The following is a 20,356-nucleotide window of genomic DNA, read 5'->3' as shown; positions in this document are numbered from 1 at the left end:
TGAATGGTGAAGTTAACAAACAAAACCACCGCTATTGGTCTGACACTAACCCACATTGGATGGATCCCTCCAAGACTGTTGGAACAACAAAAGTGATGGTTTGGTGTGGTATATGGGGTACAACGATAGTGGGTCCATCCTTCATCAATGCAAACGTCAAGGCCACTGGATATTTGAAATTGCTACATGATGATGTGTTTCCCTCTTTATGCACTGAAGCTGGCACGTTCCCTGAGTTTTTCCAGCAGGATGGTTCACCACCACATTATGGGTGCCAGGTCCGAGCATTCCTAGATGAACAGTTTCCTGGAAAGTGGATTGGTCATCGTGGGCCAGTTGAATGGCCCCCAAGGTCTCCCGATCTGACCCCCTTAGACTTTTATCTTTGGGGTCATCTGAAGGCAATTGTCTATGGTCTGAAGATATGAGATGTGCAGCACCTGAAACTACGGATACTGGATGCCTGTGCTGGCATTTCTCCTGTGGGGTTGCTATTAGTGTGTGAAGAGTGGGAGAATAGGGTTGCATTGACAATCCAACACAATGGGCAGCACATTGAACACATTTTATAAGTGGTCAGAAACTTGTAAATAACTCATGAAAGAATAAAGTTATGTTGAAACCAAGCACACCATTATTTTTCTTGTGACATTACCAATATGTTTGATGTGTCACATGGCCCTCTTCCTATTGAAAAAACAAAAGTTGTATCCAAGATGGCCGACTTCTAAATGGCCACCATGGTCACCACCCATCTTGAGGAGTTTGCCCCCTCACATATACTAATGTGCCACAAACAGGACTTTAATATCACCAACCATTCCCATGTTATTACGCTGTATCCATAGAAATGGCCCACCCTGTAGAATAGAGTCTTGAAACAAAATGCCACACCCATACAACACAAGCCCCCGCCTTAGGAATGTTTGGGGGATGCTTCCTGCGCTGCGCTGTAGATGGCACAGCAAGGTACAGGATATTTAAGGTGTTTGGTAAAGGCCAGCCAAGAGGAAAACATCTCCATAGAAACTGCAAAAGTAGGGAGGAGTCGTTTTTGTTCTGATTACGGGGAGATGTCCGCTCCAGGAGATTTAAGATGACCCAAGGGCCGGACCCAGCTCCAAATAAGGGGAGAAGCCAAGTCTGAACCATGACTTTTAACCATTCATATTACTATTCTGTTTCTGTGTCTCATAATAAAAGTGTTTACTGCTTGGGTACGGTGCTCTTTTTCCTTTTGGCATGCTGAACAAAGGAGGAGACACAGTGCTGTTATTAACTTGAACCTTTATATTAATACATTTTGAAAATGTATACTTTGGGTTTACTCATTTTCTCTCATAAGAAAAATGAACCCAATTCAGGGCTCCAGGATGGATGGATGGAATCTTGATATTTGTTTAATTATATTATTTGCTTTATTATTAGGTTATAGCATCACCACAAAACTACAACAGCTGCTGGGGCAGCACAGGCGTAATGTTACAATACAACCATCTGTCTCACCTTCCATTCTCAAACCGTGGATGGTTCACTTGTTAGTTAAGTGAGCTAAACATTACACTATGGACCCACTCACCAGATGTCTTGAGGTGATGATTATATCTGCCCCTTTGTATTTCTTCATATTCATTTTCAAATTAAAAGTCCTTTACTGTTTTAGTGAACAAAAGCTCTTAGTTTTGTAACAGTAGATCTGTTTTGTGTATTTGTCAAATCCTTTTTACTGATAAAACGAAACAGTACATATAAATATCTAACTACTTGCTAGTTGCCATGTTATGCCATGTATGTATGTGGGTGTGTGTGTGGCGGGGGAAACCAACAAGCTCCAACTTCATCAAGTGAGTGGATATAGTCATATACATGTGCTTCAGAGACATACCTAATCATTCTTTGCATTACACCTCAGCTCACCAGGTTATGGCCTTACCTTAAATTGGTGTCTAAGTCTAAACAGGAAAAGAAATAGTTTTTGAATCGTTTCTGATTTCTAAGAGAAGTCCAATGATCAGGCTCAGATGTGGGTTTAAAAAGTTTGTTATTTACAGTTTTCAGTTTTAAACAAGTTTTTTTGCTACAGATTTCTAAAATATTTGTGTTTTCTTGTTTTTATGACTGGTAGTCTATTGCATTAGTTAAACACGCTACTAAACTCTGTGTTTTTTGTGTTTATCAATGAATATTTCTGGAAAGTTAGATATCATTTGAGGGAAATCTGTGTAATTTTATTTATTATTCTAAAGTCATAGATATAATTGACTGACCTACACAGGATTTCAGGACTAACTCTAACCCCCGGCTTCATCACACTCATTTTAATTTACCTTTTGACTTTTTGATGAGCTGCCTCAGCGATGTACACTTGTAATAAAATTATGTCTGTAAAAACAAACAAAAGAACAAACTAAGGTATATGTAAACATTTGATGGTTACATTCACGTGTTCCTACATTTCTAGAGTCTGAACCGACACACGTATTGTCTGTCTCACACAAAAATATGTAGAATCACTTTATTTCTTCCATGTGTCACCAATAGGTTGGATGCCAGTTTATTTTCAGGGACAAGAAGTAAATGTGCTGAATGCTTTACCTCTCTATGGTGAAAATGAAAAGTATTTTTCGGATATCAAAAAATGTTCTGTGTGATGATGTGGCAAATGTATTTATTTTTTCTGTGGATGAAAATACAGTAAAATAACTGCAGTGCTACAACAACAACAGTCTTTTTAAGACTCTTTTTTTTCCCACACTCTTTCGAACAGGAAGTCTGCAAATCTTGAGATGCATCACCTTTCAAAGGTTAACTGTATACCACAGACTTCCTGGACCTGAGAAAGGGATGCGTACTTGACTCCACAAAGTGCTGAGATCACTTCCACTTCAGTGCTATTATATTGACTTTTCCTAGACTCTGAGATTCAGCTCATCAAGCTAAAGGATATTTTGGCCATGGTCTTACAATTTTGTAATACTGAGAAAATACAGATATTTGTGGATAGTGGTTTAGCAGATATAATAACAGAATATATTATGTATATATATATGATAAAAACAAATATATGATTAAAATAAAGAATTATATTGGTTAAACATGAAATAACGTAAACTGTTTCATGGTAAATTAGTATGAGATCACAAATTATAACAATACCAAATGAAAAGCTAATGTTGACTCAACCTAACTTTGTGTCATGGTCCTGAGTCTGTTGAATCAGTGTTTTTGTTTGGATTAAGAGTGTCTTATGTTATGGATAAATTCTTATTCGGAATTGCTATTACTTAGGTTCTGGTTTCTGTGCTCCCTCTGTTTAGTGTCTGTGTCTCTGTGCCTGCACTGAAGTTATCCCTGTCCTTGTGTTCCCTGTGTACTGTGTCAGTATCGGGTCTCTGAGTCTGTAAGTTCTGTTGGTGTGCTTCCTGTTTTACTTTGAAGGTACGTGTCTGTATTCTGTGTTGCTTCCCTTGTCTCATCCTGTGCAATTAGTCCCAGCTGTGTTTCCTTTCTGTGTCCTGTTTGATCACCCCACTGTGTATTTTAGTCCCGTCATGGCCTGAGATTCAGTTTCAAAGCTGCTACTACATCCCTTGAGTTTTTGCAGCCTCAATAAAGCTGCCTTCTTTAGTTCACTCCTTCATTGTCCATGAGTCCAGCATTTGGGTCCAATCTCCTGCCTGTCACACAGCGATTCATGTCCCTTTCTGTCCAATTGTTGTGTGCTTTTCATTGTATTCCAGCAGATTATTGTTTTTCACTTTATATAATGTCTATTCAAACGGTTTTTGTTTTTTGTTTTTTACAGAAAAGATGTTTCTACATGACCATCGGTCATATAAAAAGTTTCTGGGCAACTGCACCTCATTGTCTTAACTGGGGAGATATGAGTCGGAAATTTCACTAAGAAACAAAACACAAGGATACAAAATGCAATAACTAAGTTTACTAATAAACCCCACATCATAAAAACAACACAGGGTCAAATAATTACTTCACACTGTGTGACACACGCACACACACACACGATAAAAGCCTTGAAATTGATTGCCGGGTGCAACATATGACACATGGAGCAGTTCCTATTTTTTTTTGTAATTAGATAAATTTGATATGAGATATGCAATTTTACTAAAGGCACACTGGGAGAGAAAAACAATTAACAGGGCAAATAACATATGCAAGAAAATCAACTGAGTAGCTAGTACATTGTTCTACGTGATATGAGGTTTTCCATTCTAACCTGCAATAACTTTAAATGACTCCTAAACTTCACATCAACAAATGCATAACAGATGGGATTCAGGCAACAGTGGGAGAAAGCAATGAGCCTGCAAGCATAGAATGCATAGTCAAGCTGGGTGCTTGCTTCACATTCAACTAATGACGGGACCACATGAGCAGGCAAGACCCTCAAAAAGATTACAACATTGTACGGCACCCAGGCACTGAAGAATAGAGCAACTCTGCAGAAGACTAATTTGACTGCTTTGTTGCTTGTGTGAGATCTTGTTCTTGTGATTCTCACAATTATTATGAAGCAAAAAGTCATGACTGCAAAAGCAACTAGGAAGAAACCATTCTGTTGGATGACACCAATGGTTTCCCACAGTGGATCAATATATTCACAGCCCTGTGACTCTTTATCTTTGTGGTGGACCTTGGTGATTGAGCTGAAGAGGAGGGAGGGCATGGCTGCTCCAGTGCTGATTATCCAAATCAGGACAGACAGAAACACCCCGATGGAGTGTTTCGGTGTGCTGAGATCAGACAGAGGATGGACCACAGCCAGGTATCTGTAGATGGTCATGATGGTCAGGAAGAGAATGCTGCTGTAAAACCCAGTGAAGAAGATAAAAGTCACAACTTTGCAGAGAATTTCAGAAAACACCCATCCCTTGACGTGGTAAATGGCCCAGAAAGGAAGACCGACGGTGAAGACGAGGTCAGAGATGGCCAAGTTGAGGATGAAAATGTTGGTCAGAGATTTAAGTTTTTCATACAAAGCCAGGATTATGAGGACAAGAATGTTTCCTGTCAGGCTCAGTGTGATCACAACAGAGAAAATCGGAATGGCAAAGGATCCAAATATCACCACTCCACTCTTATCACAGATTTCATCCTCGTAGTAATAGTCATAGCTGAAGTTACCATAGGTTAAATTGGCTGGATTTGCCATTTCTGTCACACAGGAATCTAGGAGACAAGGGTATGACTTTAATGACACGTTGCAATGGATTTCTCTTTATAAATACAAAAGAGTATTGTAAAGACAATAAATAAATAACGTACCTCTTGCTTGATGAAATGCCAAACGTCTGTTGGTTGAAACGACTTCTGCGGTTATTTTATTATGTATTTATTTATTTTTTGCAGTAGTACGTTGGGATGAGACACTCGATGCTGACGTTTCTGCAGTGTGTCGAGCTACTTAAGCGCCGATGTTTCTAAACACTACTTCCAAGTGTGAGTCAAACACCCGCATCACGTGACCGTGTGGCGACGTGGTGCTAAACGCAGATTTTGGTGCGTTTAGCCAGGCTTTCAGCAGATGACTTACCTTGACATGAATGACTGAATTCACGTTTTAATACCATCTCAACTGTTTGCACACGCGCATGCATAAGGGTAAATAACTGTGTCGTTATCATTTTTGCCGTGTTGTGAAAACTAGTGTGGACTTTCCGCCCACTTAATTACACAAATTAGTACAAATGAGAAAAAGAGGCGAACTGCTGGGTGAGCGGAACGAACTCAGATCAGCGGAGAGAGCGAGAGCGGCACATTCATTAAGTTACTGTAATAGAAACCTGCTGTGCTTTCAAAGAGCAAAATAAAGCAGGAAATCATTTTCAGCTCTTTATCCCATCTATTCTCTTTTTCTCGACTTTCAACAGAAAATATAAAATATTTTGCTGCATTAAGCGACTTCATCTTGAGCCAGAAACTGTTGGAAAAAAGTGTGAAAGCCTAAAGACAATACAAGAAAAGACACATTAACCTTCACATACACCTCCTTTTTTAATTGTCACTGACACATGTGTTGTAAATATCTCACAAACAAAGGTAGGTGAAATCAAAACCTGAAACTCAGACTGAGTCTGGTACAGCATCCGCGGCAACAGAAATGACAAATAAAGTGAGGGGAGGCTTCTTTATCCTCCGATGAGCCACTTCTGCACCATTCAGATTTAAAAAGGAATTGACCAGTGTGAAATGGACTGTTGTAATTGGTCAGAATAAGCATACCATAACATAATGAAACGGATCTTTTAGTTATTTAGAAGGAAAGCAAATGTAGTCTTGTCTATTTAAATATTTATCTTTGAAGAAACTGTGACCAAACCAATAAAACCAAAAAAATAAAACAACAGGGCAGCTTCTAGTTTTATTTAACAGTGTGAGGAACAAACCTAACGAAACTACCAGAAAGCTTCAGTTAACCATTTCTTTGAGGATTGCAAAGTTCGGGAGTTAACAGCTGAAATACTGTTTTTTTTTTCTATCACAAAACATATAGCAGTGTTTGTGCAACTGAATTACTAAGCGACTGAAACAGCCTCTAATAGCGGGAGAAAATAGTATTTCTGATGCACATTTTCATTACAGTCACAGTTCGTTTTCTTTAACAGTCTCATTGTTTGGTGCTTCTCCAAAACATCTGTCAATCGTTATTATTTAAAGCCTGGTTTTTTTTGTTGGTTTTTTTTTTTGGGGGGGGGGGGGGGGGGGGGTTAGCCCTCTTTAGAATTATGCAACGCTTAAAAACCACACCTGTGTAAACTGAAAATTCTAATTGTAACTCTTAAGCGTATATTTATTATTTTCTTCTCTTTTTTTTTATATCTAGCTTGTTTTGCACTGATGTAACCGGAGGCTCGTCATCTCGTCTCTCTGTATGCTGCACTGGATACAGCAGAGATGACAATAAAGTTTACTTTGACTTTGACTTAGCTTGTGTGTGTCATTGCTTCACACAGCAAAACTGGCCAGTAGGTGTCACTGTGGAAATTGATTTCAGATATTTGGGAAACCTGGATACAACTTTAGCTTTAAATGTTTCGTTGTTTCACAAAGTCTCTCTTTGCCCATCACTGCTAGTTTGATTCTCATGGCCACACCAGCTTTGCCTCCAATCCAAAACGATGATAAAATCAAATTTTCTTGTATGAAAAATTAGGCATATATGGTGGTGCTGCTTTGTCTTCCCATATGGAGTTTTTGGTAGTTTTTCGATTTATGAAATTAATCATCCTCAGTTTGCAAACACTGAACACATTTTAATGACCACCAAATGACTTTTATTTTTAGCAATAATTAGTTAATACAACTAGTTTTTGTGTATTTTGAAACTGTTTTGTTATATTGTAAATAAGCCTGTTTCTAATGCAGTTTGGATCAACATTTGCCATTAAATGTGGTACAGGCTATAAATAAAAACAACAAAAAGGTTTTGACATTTTTCACAATGCATGTTTGAGGTATGCTTTATTATTTTCAAATAAATTATTTTACTTCACGCATACTTCAAATGCAAGTTGCTATGTACAATGAGATGGGAGGCCATTTCCATCTTCTTTTAATGTAAGAAATTTTTACTAAAGGCACATGTTGGGAAAAAACAAAAAACCAATACATGCAAGAAAACAAATGAGCAGGCAACACCCTGCTCATTTGGTCATTAAAATGTGTTCAATGCAGAGAGAACTATTAACTTATAGTGAGAAAGGTGACTGGAAAGGAAAAACGCAATGCATCATGGGAATCCCCGGCAGCCTACATCTATTGCAGCATAACTAAGGGAGGATTCAGGGTCACCTGGTCCAGCCCTAACTATATGCTTTAGCAAAAAGGAAAGTTTTAAGCCTAATCTTGAAAGTAGAGATAGTGTCTGTCTCCTGAATCCAAACTGGAAGCTGGTTCCACAGAAGAGGGACCTGAAAACTGAAGGCTCTGCCTCCCATTCTACTTTTAAATACTCTAGGAACAACAAGTAGGCCTGCAGTGTGAGAGCGAAGTGCTCTAATAGAGTGATATGGTACTACAAGGTCATTAAGATAAGATGGGGCCTGATTATTTAAGACCTTGTATGTGAGGAGCAGGATTTTGAATTCAATTCTGGATTTAACAGGAAGCCAATGAAGGGAAGCCAAAACAGGAGAAATCTGCTCTCTTTCTAGTCCCTGTCAGGACTCTTGCTGCAGCATTTTGGATTAACTGAAGACCTTTCAGGGAGTTTTTTGGACATCCTGATAATAATGAATTACAGTCGTCCAGCCTGGAAGTAATAAATGCATGAACTAGTTTTTCAGCGTCACTCTGAGACAGGATATTTCTAACTTTAGAGATGTTGTGCAAATGGAAGAAAGCAGTCTTACATATTTGTTTAATATGTGCATTGAAGGACATGTCCTGGTCAAAAATGACTCCAAGGTTCCTCACAGCGTTACTGGAGGCCAAGGTAATGCCATCCAGAGTAAGAATCTGCTTAGATACCATATTTCTAAGATTTTCAGGGCCGAGTACAATAACCTGAGTTTGATCTGAATTAAGAAGCAGAAAGTTAGCGGCCATCCAGGTCTTTATGTCTTTAAGACATTCCTGCAGTTTAACTAATTGGTGTGTGTTATCTGGCTTCATGGACAGATAGAGCTGGGTGTCATCTGCATAGCAGTGTAAATGTATGCTATGTCTTCTAATGATGCTGCCTAAGGGAAGCATGTATAATGTAAACAGAATTGGTCCTAGCACTGAACCCTGTGGAACTCCATAATTAACCTCAGTGTGTGAAGAGGACTCTCCATTTACATGCACAAACTGGAGTCTATTAGATAGATATGATACAAACCACTGCAGTGCAGTACCTGTAATACCTACAGCATGTTCTAATCGCTCTAATAGGATATTATGGTCGACAGTATCGAACGCTGCACTGAGGTCTAGCAGGACAAGCACAGAGATGAGTCCACTGTCAGAGGCCATAAGAAGATCATTTTGGTTGGAGATTGGCCTATAATTAGCTAAGACTGCTGGGTCTAGAGATGCTTTTTGAGTAAAGGTTTAACTACAGCCAGCTTGAAGGCCTGTGGTACATAGCCGATTATTAGAGATAGGTTGATCATATTTAAGATTGAAGCATTAATTAATGGCAGGACTTCTTTGAGCAGTTTTGTAGGAATGGGGTCTAAAAGACACGTTGATGGTTTGGAGGAAGAAATTATTGAAGTTAACTCAGAAAGATCAATTAGAGAAAAAGAGTCTAACTTAACATCAATGGTACTAAGAGTAGCTGTAGATAATATTACATCTGTGGGATGATTACTGGTCATTTTTTCTCTAATGATAAGAATTTTATTAGTGAAGAAGTTCATGAAGTCATTACTAGTTAACGTTAAAGGGATGGTTGGCTCAACAGAGCTCTGACTTTTTTCAGCCTGGCTACAGTGCTGAAGAGAAACCTGGGGTTGTTCTTATTTTCTTCAATCAGTGATGAATAGTAAGATGTTCTGGCTTTGCGGAGGGCTTTCTTATAAAGCAGCAAACTATTTCTCCAGGCTAAATGATGATCCTCTAAATTTGTGACACGCCATTTCCTCTCCAGCTTACGAGTCATCTGCTTTAGGGTATGTGTTTGAGAATTATACCACGGAGTCAGGTACTTCTGATTAGAGACCTTAGTTTTCACAGGAGCTACAGTATCCAGAGTCGTACGTAGTGAGGAGGTGAAATTATTAACAAGATAATCGACCTCTGTTGGAGCAGCGTTCAGATAGCTGCTCTGCTCTATGTTGGTACAGGGCATTGAAGATGATAACAGTGGGTGGATTATATTCTTAAACTTAGTTACAGCGCTTTCAGAAAGACATCTACTTTGATAAAGTCTCTCCACCGCTGTGTAATCAATTATTGTAAATGTAAATGTTATCAGGAAATGATCAGACAGGAGAGGGTTTTCAGGAAACACTGTTAAATGTTCAGTTTCTATGCCATATGTTAAAACAAGGTCTAGAGTGTGATTAAAGTGGTGGGTGGGTTCTTTTACATTTTGAGAGAAGCCAATTGAGTCTAATAACAAATTAAATGCCATGTTGAGGCTGTCATTCTTAGCATCTACATGGATGTTAAAATCACCCACAATAATTATTTTATCTGAGCTCAGAACTAAATCAGATATAAAGTCTGAGAAATCAGAGAGAAACTCTGTGTAAGGCCCAGGTGGACGACAGATGATAACAAGTAAGACTGGTTTCTGAGTTTCACAGCTGGGGTGGACGAGGCTAAGCATCAGGCTTTCAAATGAATTAAAAGTCTGTCTGGGTCTTTCGTTAATTAATAGGCTGGTGTGAAAAATTGCTGCCACACCGCCCTCTCAGCCTGTGCTTCGTGATTTCTGGTAGTTAGAATGACTCGGGGGTGTTGATTCATTTAAACTAACATAATCATCCTGCTGCAACCAGGTTTCTGTAAGGCAGAGTAAATCAATTTGTTGATCAATTATTAAGTCATGTACTAACAGAGACTTGGAGGAGAGAGACCTAATATTTAATAATCCACATTTCACTGTTTTACTCTTTGGTTCAGATGTGGGTACTGTATTGTTCTTTCTTTGTAATTGTTTATGTTTAAGTTATTTATTGCTGGTTTTTAGTTTGTTTTTTGTCTGCTTGGGAGCTCTTTTCAGGAAGAGAATGCTGCTGTAAAACCCAGTGAAGAAGATAAAAGTCACAACTTTGCAGAGAATTTCAGAAAACACCCATCCCTTGACGTGGTAAATGGCCCAGAAGGGAAGACCGATGGTGAAGACGAGGTAAGAGACGGCCAAGTTGAGGATGAAAATGTTGGTCAGAGATTTAAGTTTTTCATACAAAGCCAGGATTATGAGGACAAGAATGTTTCCTGTCAGGCTCAGTGTGATCACAACAGAGAAGAAAATCGGAATGGCAATGGATCCAAAATTCATCACTTCACTCATATTACAGATTTCATCCTCATGGTAATCGTAATAGCTGAAGTTAGATGGATCATAGCTGAAATTGACTGGTTTTGCCATTTCTGTCACACAGGAACCTAGAAAATAAACACAAGTGTTTGTTTAAGTGACATGTTACAACAGATTTCTGTTTATGAGTACAAAACGTTACTGTAGAGATGAAACATGAATGTACCTCCTACTAGATGAAATGGATAGGCTGCTGGATGAGACTGTAACTTAAAGCTTAAAAAGCTTATAAAGTCATCACATTTTCAGTTACGAGTTATGTTTTTGTTGCCACACCTGTGTTGTTCACATGGTAAACAGGTGGCCTGTGGTTCTTTGGTTGTAGCATTATCTGCATATCTGTGAAATAATACTTGCCAACTTTGTGATCATAGAGCCAAAATTATGCTTTTTATCTTCTTCTTTTTCTCCTTTATTTTAAGAATATGTAATTAGTTACCTAATTACATACAGCAGGGAGGAGGAGACAAAAAGCTGCAAAGATCAAAACTCTGACAAAAAAAAAACGTTTGGAGCTTTTTATCTTTGGCGTTTTTGCCAAAGAAATGGAAACAAACAACTGGTTTTGCAACAGGAAGCTGGCAGCAAAGTTCCTTAAAATTTAAAATCTTTTCTAATTTGTCTGTTGTAAGTTTTCCCAAAGTCATCTAAAAATATAAGAACATTGTGTTGAGAAACAATTACATGTAAACTGCTTTGGTGTTGGAAAGGCTGTATGTATTCCACATAATCTGGAAATATACACAGAAAAGGGTAAAACAAATGTAAATTAGGGTGTACCCCGCCTCTCGCCCTATGACAGCTGGGATAGGCTCCAGCGACCCTGAAAAGGATAAGCGGAAGCGAATGGATGGATGGACGATACTGAGACTGAGTTTATGTTTTCATTTATTTATTGCAAAGTAATAGGTTTATAGGTTATATTGTCATGGTCCTGGGCCATGTTGGCCCAGTGTTCTTAGTTTTCTTGTATGTTTGTATTTTGTTCCTTATTTAGGCCATGTTTTCTGAGTTGCCCTGTTGTGGTGTTCCCTAAGTGTTTTCCCTTCATGGCTTTTACCCCCTGTGTGCCCCTCTGTGTATCTGTGAGCCCTCGTCTCTCCTTATGTTTTATTCCATGTTTCCCCAGCCCGTTATGTCTGTGTTTTCCCCGTGCTCTCTCTCCTCCTGTCTGAACCTCTGTGCACTTCCTGTTTACTTTGTGACTCTCACGCCCGTACATGTCATGTTCAGTTCACCCCGCCCTGTCTCGTTATGATTATCAGTGTCACCTGTGTTCCCCGTGTGTTCCCACTTTCCTTGTTAACCCTCTGTGTATTTCTGTCTGCGTCTCCCTCTGTTCGGTCGTGACGTTCGTACCCCAATGCTGTGGTGTGGATCCCCTGTGTCTCGCTGTGAGTTCTTAGTTTGTGGCTTCCCAGTTTAGTTTAGTTTGTATGTTGGTTCTACCGGCAAATAAAGCTGTGTTTTGAGTTCATTCCCTCGAGTCTGTGAGTCCTGCATTTTGGGTCCAACTCCCGCCTGCCGCACAGCGATTCATGACATATATAGCTTTATGAAACCTGAAAATAGGCCAATGCTCCCACATCTAAAACAGCTGGTCCTCTGATTACATCAAACAGAAAACAGACAACCGGGGTTTAGAAAAAAAAAAAAAGTCAGAGCACGCAAACCAGAGGCAGCCACATAACTTGATCAAGAACCCCAGGGCATGTGTAATAAGTATATTCATTTATTTCTTGATCATAGTGACTGTTTTTTATGCAGTTATATCCACATACCTAATTATGATTATCTAGATATCACAACTTGAACTAACTCATCTCATGATTACAAAACGTTTCATTAACAATTTTAAATTAGTCTTTTTCCATAAATGCATTTTGAAGAAGAATGTGATGTAGTAAAAGTGTCACAAAGCGTCCTGGGTCCTTGATGTTAATCAAACCTGTTGTGGAATTGGGTGATTAAAATTTTGAGTTGTTTTGATACAGATTTTAGCAATTATATAAAACAGCATCAAAAATAACAAGAATATGACATCTGTGTTTATATCAACAGAAGACTCCATTGATCTAATTAAATATCCTTTGTTCTTTTGCTGTTGGTGTCTCTAATGAGGAAAAGAAAGAAATAAAAAAGCTCTTAAAGAAAATGTAATAAGACTGCCTCATTCTGCTGAGACCGTGGAAAGAGTCCCTTCACAGGCCGGTGGCAGTTGAGAAACCAAATCCCACAACTTCAGAGTCCTAGCTTACGCATTAATTTTTAACCATAATGGACACTGGGTGCCGTCATTTTGCCACGGCCCTGCTTCAGCTCCTCTGACCTTTCACCTTCTTGCACGAATGACGTGTCACTCCTCCACGTCACCTCCTGACAGCACTAAGTATGACGACACTTCCACAGTTCTGATTAAAATCCTCACCCAACCTTGGTCATACCAGCCATGACCATTGTTAGTGCTGTGGATGGCATGACCTAACAACCCAGGTTTAGGTGACCATTATATTAGGTGTGCTGGATGGAGGGTGTTTGTTTTTGTTTTTTAAAAGCTATGAGAAGTTGTTTGATAAAATTATGTTTTAAAATTAAGTAAACATGTTTGTTCAGTTGCTTTCCTTCACCTATTTTAATTAAATAAAATATTTTTATGTTATTTTTTTATTTTTTTTTTTACCAGAAATGCAGACACAAATGGAAACAATCCTACATTACATCATTCTGTGATCAAACAAGACCTGATGTCCACTACATGCTTCATGTTTCTTTCAATCCCAATATTTATAAATCTATAGCAATAAAAAAAAATCAAAAAAGACAAAAAAATCTTCTGCTTTTTTAGAGACTATACCTTACTATACAACAGAGAAGATGTCAAAAACAAAGAGAGAATAACAATGCACGCTCAATCATCCAGGTAAAAAACAAAATCCCATAAGTTGATCCAGTTCATCTGGACGTTGTGTTTTCAGTTGGAGAAATGTTTTGTCTCTCATCCAAATGACCTGCTGTCGAAGAGAGGATAAAAGAACTGAGAGACACAAGAAAACAACCAAAAAATCTTCCAGGTGAATTAAATAACTTCTTCAATGAATTGAACACACAGAGAAAAAAGACTTCCTACTTCTTTGGCCTTGAAAGAACATGGCAAGAGAAAAATAGCATAAATGCTTTAACTATTGATAACCACGAATGTTTTGATCCACAATGAATCTCTGAATATGCTTTCAATTTCTTTTCTAAATTATTTTAACATCTTACTCACATGGGAAGACTTTTTACTTGATAGCTTTTAAACAACACATCTCTCAAATTACCAAAGAGTTTAAAGACAGATGGAAACCTGAGTTTTGCATGAAAGAACTGGAAATCAAACTCATGCCAGAATCTTTCAGCATGAATGGACAGCAGAGGGCAGCAACACCAGAGAGGGAAGAGGAAGAGGCGACAGATCCAGAGAGAGGAGAGGTGGCAGCCACTTTGGAAAAAAGAGAGTAAAGTGCTGTAGCTCTAAAGAGGAGGATGGTGCAGCTGCAATGTCAGGAGTCATGGCTTGTGAATGAGCTAAAACACTTTTAAGTATTGCTTAATGTTAAATTGCTTTAATGGCTGTTAAAGTGCAATTATTTGAACATATAGACATAGAGCACTTTTATTTAGATGTTTCCAATTCAGACAAAGACTTTGTTATGGCACTGATGAAATGGGCCACATCATGTGGTATTTCTATGAGTAAGACAGATTTGACAGTATCTGTCGTAGTCTAGTGCCTCAGGTTCATTGTTATGCTAAAAAATGAAGCCGTTGCCAATCATTCTTCGCTGCATACGAGCTGTCGCCACTGATTTCCAGTCCAGCTTCCTTGTTGAGTTGTTTGTTATGTGTAGATAAAGTGCTGATTTACCCCCAGAGGTGCTGTTTTTATGCTTGGAAGACTCATAGGTCAGAGTTAAGTGGCTTAACAGACAAAAAAGACAAAGTCTGGCTCCTTGAAATAAAATATAAAGAAATGAGGGGTTTCTGGAGAGTTTTGCACAGTTTTGACTTTATAATGCAAGTCAAGCATTGGAAAAACTAACAAACAACCTCAAATCCAAAAAATAAGATGGAGGCCACATCAGCAAAAGTAGGAAAACCAGCTGACAGTTGATATTAATTCCACCAACTAGACATGAAAATCAGTGATCTATCTTTTTTTCTATTCTGTTTAGAACACAAAGTGTTTGATAAAAAAGAATGCATAACCAATGTCTGTTTTAACTTAATACACCCAAAGCTGAACACTGAATATTTGTGGCTTTGGTTTTATTTTTGCTTCGGTATATTTCGATGTCACGTACAAAAAACAAAGAGGTATAATGTTGCCATGGATACGGTGAGACATACTACTCAACCCCTGTTTTATATCTTTTAATTAATTAATTAACATTTTGAAAATGTCAAAGATAACACAGTTTGAGAGGCATTAGTAAGAAACACGAGAAAATTCAAGACTTCAGGATTTGTACTGCCTTTTTAGATTTACTTAAATGAAGCGTTCAATGAATGATCATCATATAAGCCACATTGCTAATAATCCTTAGTTTACATGATGGGCAAACCAACAATTTTTAGGTTAATTACGCAAGTAAAATACAAGGCTATTACATTAACAGAATTGGAAAATGATCTTTAAATTTTTTATGGTGTTTAAGGCCATTGTATTATTGTAGGCTCTACCTACGATATAAATCGCATTAAGACAACTGTTTTTGTGATTTGACACTGTATAAATAAAATTGAACATTCAGTGTATAAATAATTAGAGATTAGAAAATAAGATACATAAAGTAAAAAAAATCCATCTGTTTAAAGTTAATCCATAGGAACCCTTCGTAGATGATATAAAATACTGTGTGGTAAAAATACCCCAAACATTGTTTTTAGCAATATAACAGTGTTTTCTATTACAATACATGTAAACGTAGTGTTGCTCTTTATTTTGCAGTAAAACTTGAGCACAGGGCCATAGCAAAAAAATATTCATTTTTTTGTTTTGAAAGCATGACTGTGACTTGTTTTGATCTTGATATTGATTCGGCTCTATAACAGTCATTAATGGACAGTCCAGTTTCTTTGCAAGTTCAGATTTGCAATCTGAATGTTCTAATGTGATGCATCTTCCCACCTGAAGATCCACAACCTGCAAATTAACGAATCACACATTACATCACACTGCATATTATGGAGTACTATTTAATAGGTTATTTAAAAAAATATATTTTAATCTGACATTCAGTCCATGTCTTGTTATTTAAATATCTATGTCATGGTCCTGGGTATTTTGACCCAGTGTTTGAGTTTTGCTGTGTTTCTTGTAATTTTATATTATGTTTAAGTCCACTCGTTGTTCTAAAGGTTAATTCTTTAGAGTCTAGGTTATTCTGTTTAGATTTTGTTTATTAGATTTCCCCCTGTGTTGCTGCCCTCTGTGTGTCTGTGTTTATATAGAAGTGTAAGTCCTTGTGCCCTGTTCCCCCTCCTTGTTTTATTCCATCCATGTTTCCCTCGCTCTCTCCCTCTCATCAGCCTCTTCTCCACTCCCGCATCATGTTTCCTGTTTTATTGTGAAGGTCCCGTGTTTTCATGTTCATTCTGTTCAGTCTGGTTTCCCCGGTCTTGTTATGGTTACTAGTGTCAGCTGTTTTCGTCGTGCGTTCTCACTCCCTCGTTATCTTTCTGTGTATTTATATCCGCATCTCCCTCAGTTCCGTGGCGCGTCCTCCCTCTTAGCTGTGTGACACTCCCTGTTTTCTTACCATTAGTATTTTCCCAGTTTAGTTTTTGTAGCATTTTGCCTTTTTCCCAGCAATAAAAGTGTGTTTTTGAGTTCACGTACGGTTTCCATGAGTTTTGCATTTGGGTCCTTCTCCTGCCTGCACACAGCTAGTTCATGACAATCTATAGAAGTTTATGTGACATAACTAAAGTTTTATCTGTCAAGTAGAAAGAAGAGTCTCACAAACATGCATTTTGTTTGTCTTTAATAGATACACATTAAAAAAATTAACAAAAAATATACTTTGGCTGTTAATACTTAATACACACAGAACTGTCCAAATGTTCAGCTGATCAACTCTTTGACAAAAGTATTATTATTATTAAAAAACAACAACAACAAAAAAAAAAAACAACAACAGCTAACTAACAACTATGTACAACAGCTTTTATTTGCTCCTTTGCCCCAGGTGGTCACCACAGCTGGTAGGTCCATTTGTTTGATTTGGCAGAGTTTTACACCAGAAGCTTTCTTGACACAGTCCCAGAGGGATTTGTGAATCTGAATTTTTATGGCTGCTAAGCAAAGGTGTTAACCACTAAAACACTAGAGGTGCTAAATAAAAAATAAACAAACAAACACAAAAAAACCCTAAAAATCCCACACAGAAAACTATTTGCTATTGTTAATATAGTGAAATGAATATATGAAGTGAAGTGAAATGAAACCATTTGATAGCAGTGTAGTAGTCGGGGGTTAGGTTTTGAAGAAGCCAAGTGAAAAACTAATCCTAGAATATGGGATTATACTCAGATCTTATTATACAGATACAATTTTTCTCATGCATATATGTGTGCATTTTTCATACTGTAGCATTGAAAAGGAGAGTAAACACTGAAGATGCCTTGCAGGATTTAGCTACATGTGTCAGAAGTAACAGTTTTTATGTGGTTGTTACTACACAGGAATAGAGCACAGCAGAGAAGCAATCATATGATAGCTGTTTAGACTGTGGTTGTTTGGAGCCTCTGCAAGATCTGTGCTGTTTTCAGTCTGTTGTGTTGGGACTAAACAGCTGATTTAGTTTTGAATGATAATGAAACATGAACAGGACTTTTGTATATCAGATAATTAAAACTGAGTTTGTGATTTAATACATGTAACTCAGAGGTCCTTAATGTTAGAAATGTAAAAATTCCCTGACTGTGTTAGAAATCTTTCTTTTTTTTATTCACTATGAGAGGGAGCACACTGTGTGACAGTGCATCAGTTAGATAACAACATACGTGTAGGTCTTGCTTGGCTTCCTCAAATTATCGCCCCAAAATAATATCGCACGACTCTACTGTTTGATAGAGACGTGTAAAGAAAGAAAAACAGCGTGGTTAATTAAAATGGTCACTGGTATTTGTATTAATTGCATAAAAACCCCTTAAAACACGAATCGACTGACTTTGTCTGTAGTTTCTATATGACATGATTTTCTGACATAATGATTATTGTAATTATGCACAAATTTGCATGTAAAATACCTGCTGATATTTACCTGCTGATCACTTTACTATTATTATATACAAGGATTTTTGCCAACATTACAGCACAAGGGTTTTAAACTAATCAACTGCATTAGCTTGTTCTATACAAAGAGTTATTGCATGCATTCAGTATTGGAGTATTAAATGCAACATCTGTTTGACTAAATTTATTTTACATTAAAAAAAAAACACATTTAGGTAACTATCCAAGTACTGTATGCTATAATGAAATGTTACGAAATGTTAACACAGATGGACACACAAGTACAGCTTGCTATGTGCCGTGCTGTATAAAACAAAGTTCCTCTCTTCTGTAGATTCAATGAATTTTGTGAAATGCACACTGGACTTATAATTATATAATCAGTTATATTACAGTGAATGCAAGAAAATGAACTGGGCAGCTAGTACATTGATCCATGTGAGACTAAGTTTTGCATTCTAACCTGTTGTTCCTCGACTGGACTTTGTCGTCGGATGAATCGATGTAGCATTAACTTTAAATGACTCCTAAACTTCACACCAACAAATGCATAAAAAACGGGGTTGAGGCAACAGTGGGAGAAAGCAATGAGCCTGCACACGTAAAATGCATAGTCAAGCTGGGTGCTTGCTTTACATTCAATTAGTGATGGGACCACATGAGCAGGCAAGGCCCTCAAAAAGATTACAACATTGTACGGCACCCAGCCAATGAAGAACACAGTAACTATACAGAATACCAACTTGACTGCTCTGTTCTTCGTGTGAGATCTTGTTCTTGTGATTCTTTCTAGTATTTGAATGTAGCAAAAAGCCATGACTACAAAAGCAACTAGGAAGAAACCATTCTGTTGGATGACACCAACAGTTTCCCACATGGGATGATTATATTCACAGCCCTGTGACTCTTTATCTTTGTGGTGGACCTTGGTGATCGAGCTGAAGAGGAGGGAGGGCATGGCTGCTCCAGTGCTGATTATCCAAATCAGGACAGACAGAAACACCCCGGTGGAGTGTTTCGGTGTGCTGAGATCAGACAGAGGATGGACCACAGCCAGGTATCTGTAGATGGTCATGATGGTCAGGAAGAGAATGCTGCTGTAAAACCCAGTGAAGAAGATAAAAGTCACAACTTTGCAGAGAATTTCAGAAAACACCCATCCCTTGACGTGGTAAATGGCCCAGAAAGGAAGACCGACGGTGAAGACGAGGTCAGAGATGGCCAAGTTGAGGATGAAAATGTTGGTCAGAGATTTAAGTTTTTCATACAAAGCCAGGATTATGAGGACAAGAATGTTTCCTGTCAGGCTCAGTGTGATCACAACAGAGAAGAAAATCGGAATGGCAAAGGATCCAAATGTCACCACTCCACTCTTATCACAAATTTCATCCTCGTAGTAATAGTCATAAGTGCTGTTTAATGGATCTTGGCTGGAATTAGTTGACATATTCTTTTCTGTCAGACCACTACCTACAAAATAAAAATAAGTAGATGACTTTAGTGACATGTTACAATAGATTTTTCTTCATGAGTAAAAAACAGCATGGAAAAGATTTGAAATAAAGTACCTTCTGCTTGATGAAATCAATAGCTTCCCAGATGAGACACCTTCTGTGGCAGCTTAAAAAGAGAATCATTTATAAACTCGTGACATTTTCAGTTTCTGCTTCTGTTTTTGTGGCCACACCTGTTTTCGCATATAGTTTTTTTTATTTTTTATTTTGCGTTTACTTTTTTTTTTTTCTCATATAGTAAATAAGTGACCTGTGTGCTTTTTTGGTTGTAGCATGATCCACATATTTGTGAAATGAAATTTGCTGACTTTATAACGATGGAGCTCAAAATTCTGCAATTGTTTCTTCTGTGTCTATTTTCCCCCAGAATATATCATTAGGTAAAACAAGGAAATACACAACTCCAGGATACATTTGTTTTTTAGATTTTACAACCCCAATTCTAAAGAAGTTGGAACTGAAATGTTCAGTTCATTTTTATTTCAAACATGTGCGTTCACAATCATTACAAAATATCATTCTTTTGTTTGAAAAGGAGTAGGCAGACGTATACACCTATTAGTCCCT

At 37.8% G+C, this 20,356-nt stretch overlaps 2 protein-coding genes across 2 annotated transcripts; both read right to left on the bottom strand.

Annotated features, from left to right (window-relative positions):
• Nucleotides 1-4,016: 4,016 nt before the first annotated feature.
• LOC113016623 (chemokine XC receptor 1-like) lies at nucleotides 4,017-5,419 on the bottom strand. Its single transcript, XM_026159565.1, has 2 exons — nucleotides 5,290-5,419; nucleotides 4,017-5,193 (listed from the first exon to the last, which is right to left on the bottom strand). The coding sequence occupies exon 2, from the start codon at nucleotides 5,174-5,176 to the stop codon at nucleotides 4,199-4,201; it is 978 nt and encodes a 325-aa protein (XP_026015350.1). The 5' UTR covers nucleotides 5,177-5,193; nucleotides 5,290-5,419; the 3' UTR covers nucleotides 4,017-4,198.
• An 11,606-nt stretch (nucleotides 5,420-17,025) lies between these two features.
• xcr1a.1 (chemokine (C motif) receptor 1a, duplicate 1) lies at nucleotides 17,026-19,940 on the bottom strand. The gene is made up of 2 exons (XM_026159099.1): nucleotides 19,844-19,940; nucleotides 17,026-19,745 (listed from the first exon to the last, which is right to left on the bottom strand). The coding sequence occupies exon 2, from the start codon at nucleotides 19,720-19,722 to the stop codon at nucleotides 18,697-18,699; it is 1,026 nt and encodes a 341-aa protein (XP_026014884.1). The 5' UTR covers nucleotides 19,723-19,745; nucleotides 19,844-19,940; the 3' UTR covers nucleotides 17,026-18,696.
• Between the last annotated feature and the right edge of the window lie 416 nt (nucleotides 19,941-20,356).

Source organism: Astatotilapia calliptera, chromosome 23 (assembly GCF_900246225.1).
Source record: "Astatotilapia calliptera chromosome 23, fAstCal1.2, whole genome shotgun sequence".
NCBI lineage: Eukaryota > Metazoa > Chordata > Actinopteri > Cichliformes > Cichlidae > Astatotilapia > Astatotilapia calliptera.
This window is presented reverse-complemented; position numbering and strand designations above follow the sequence as displayed.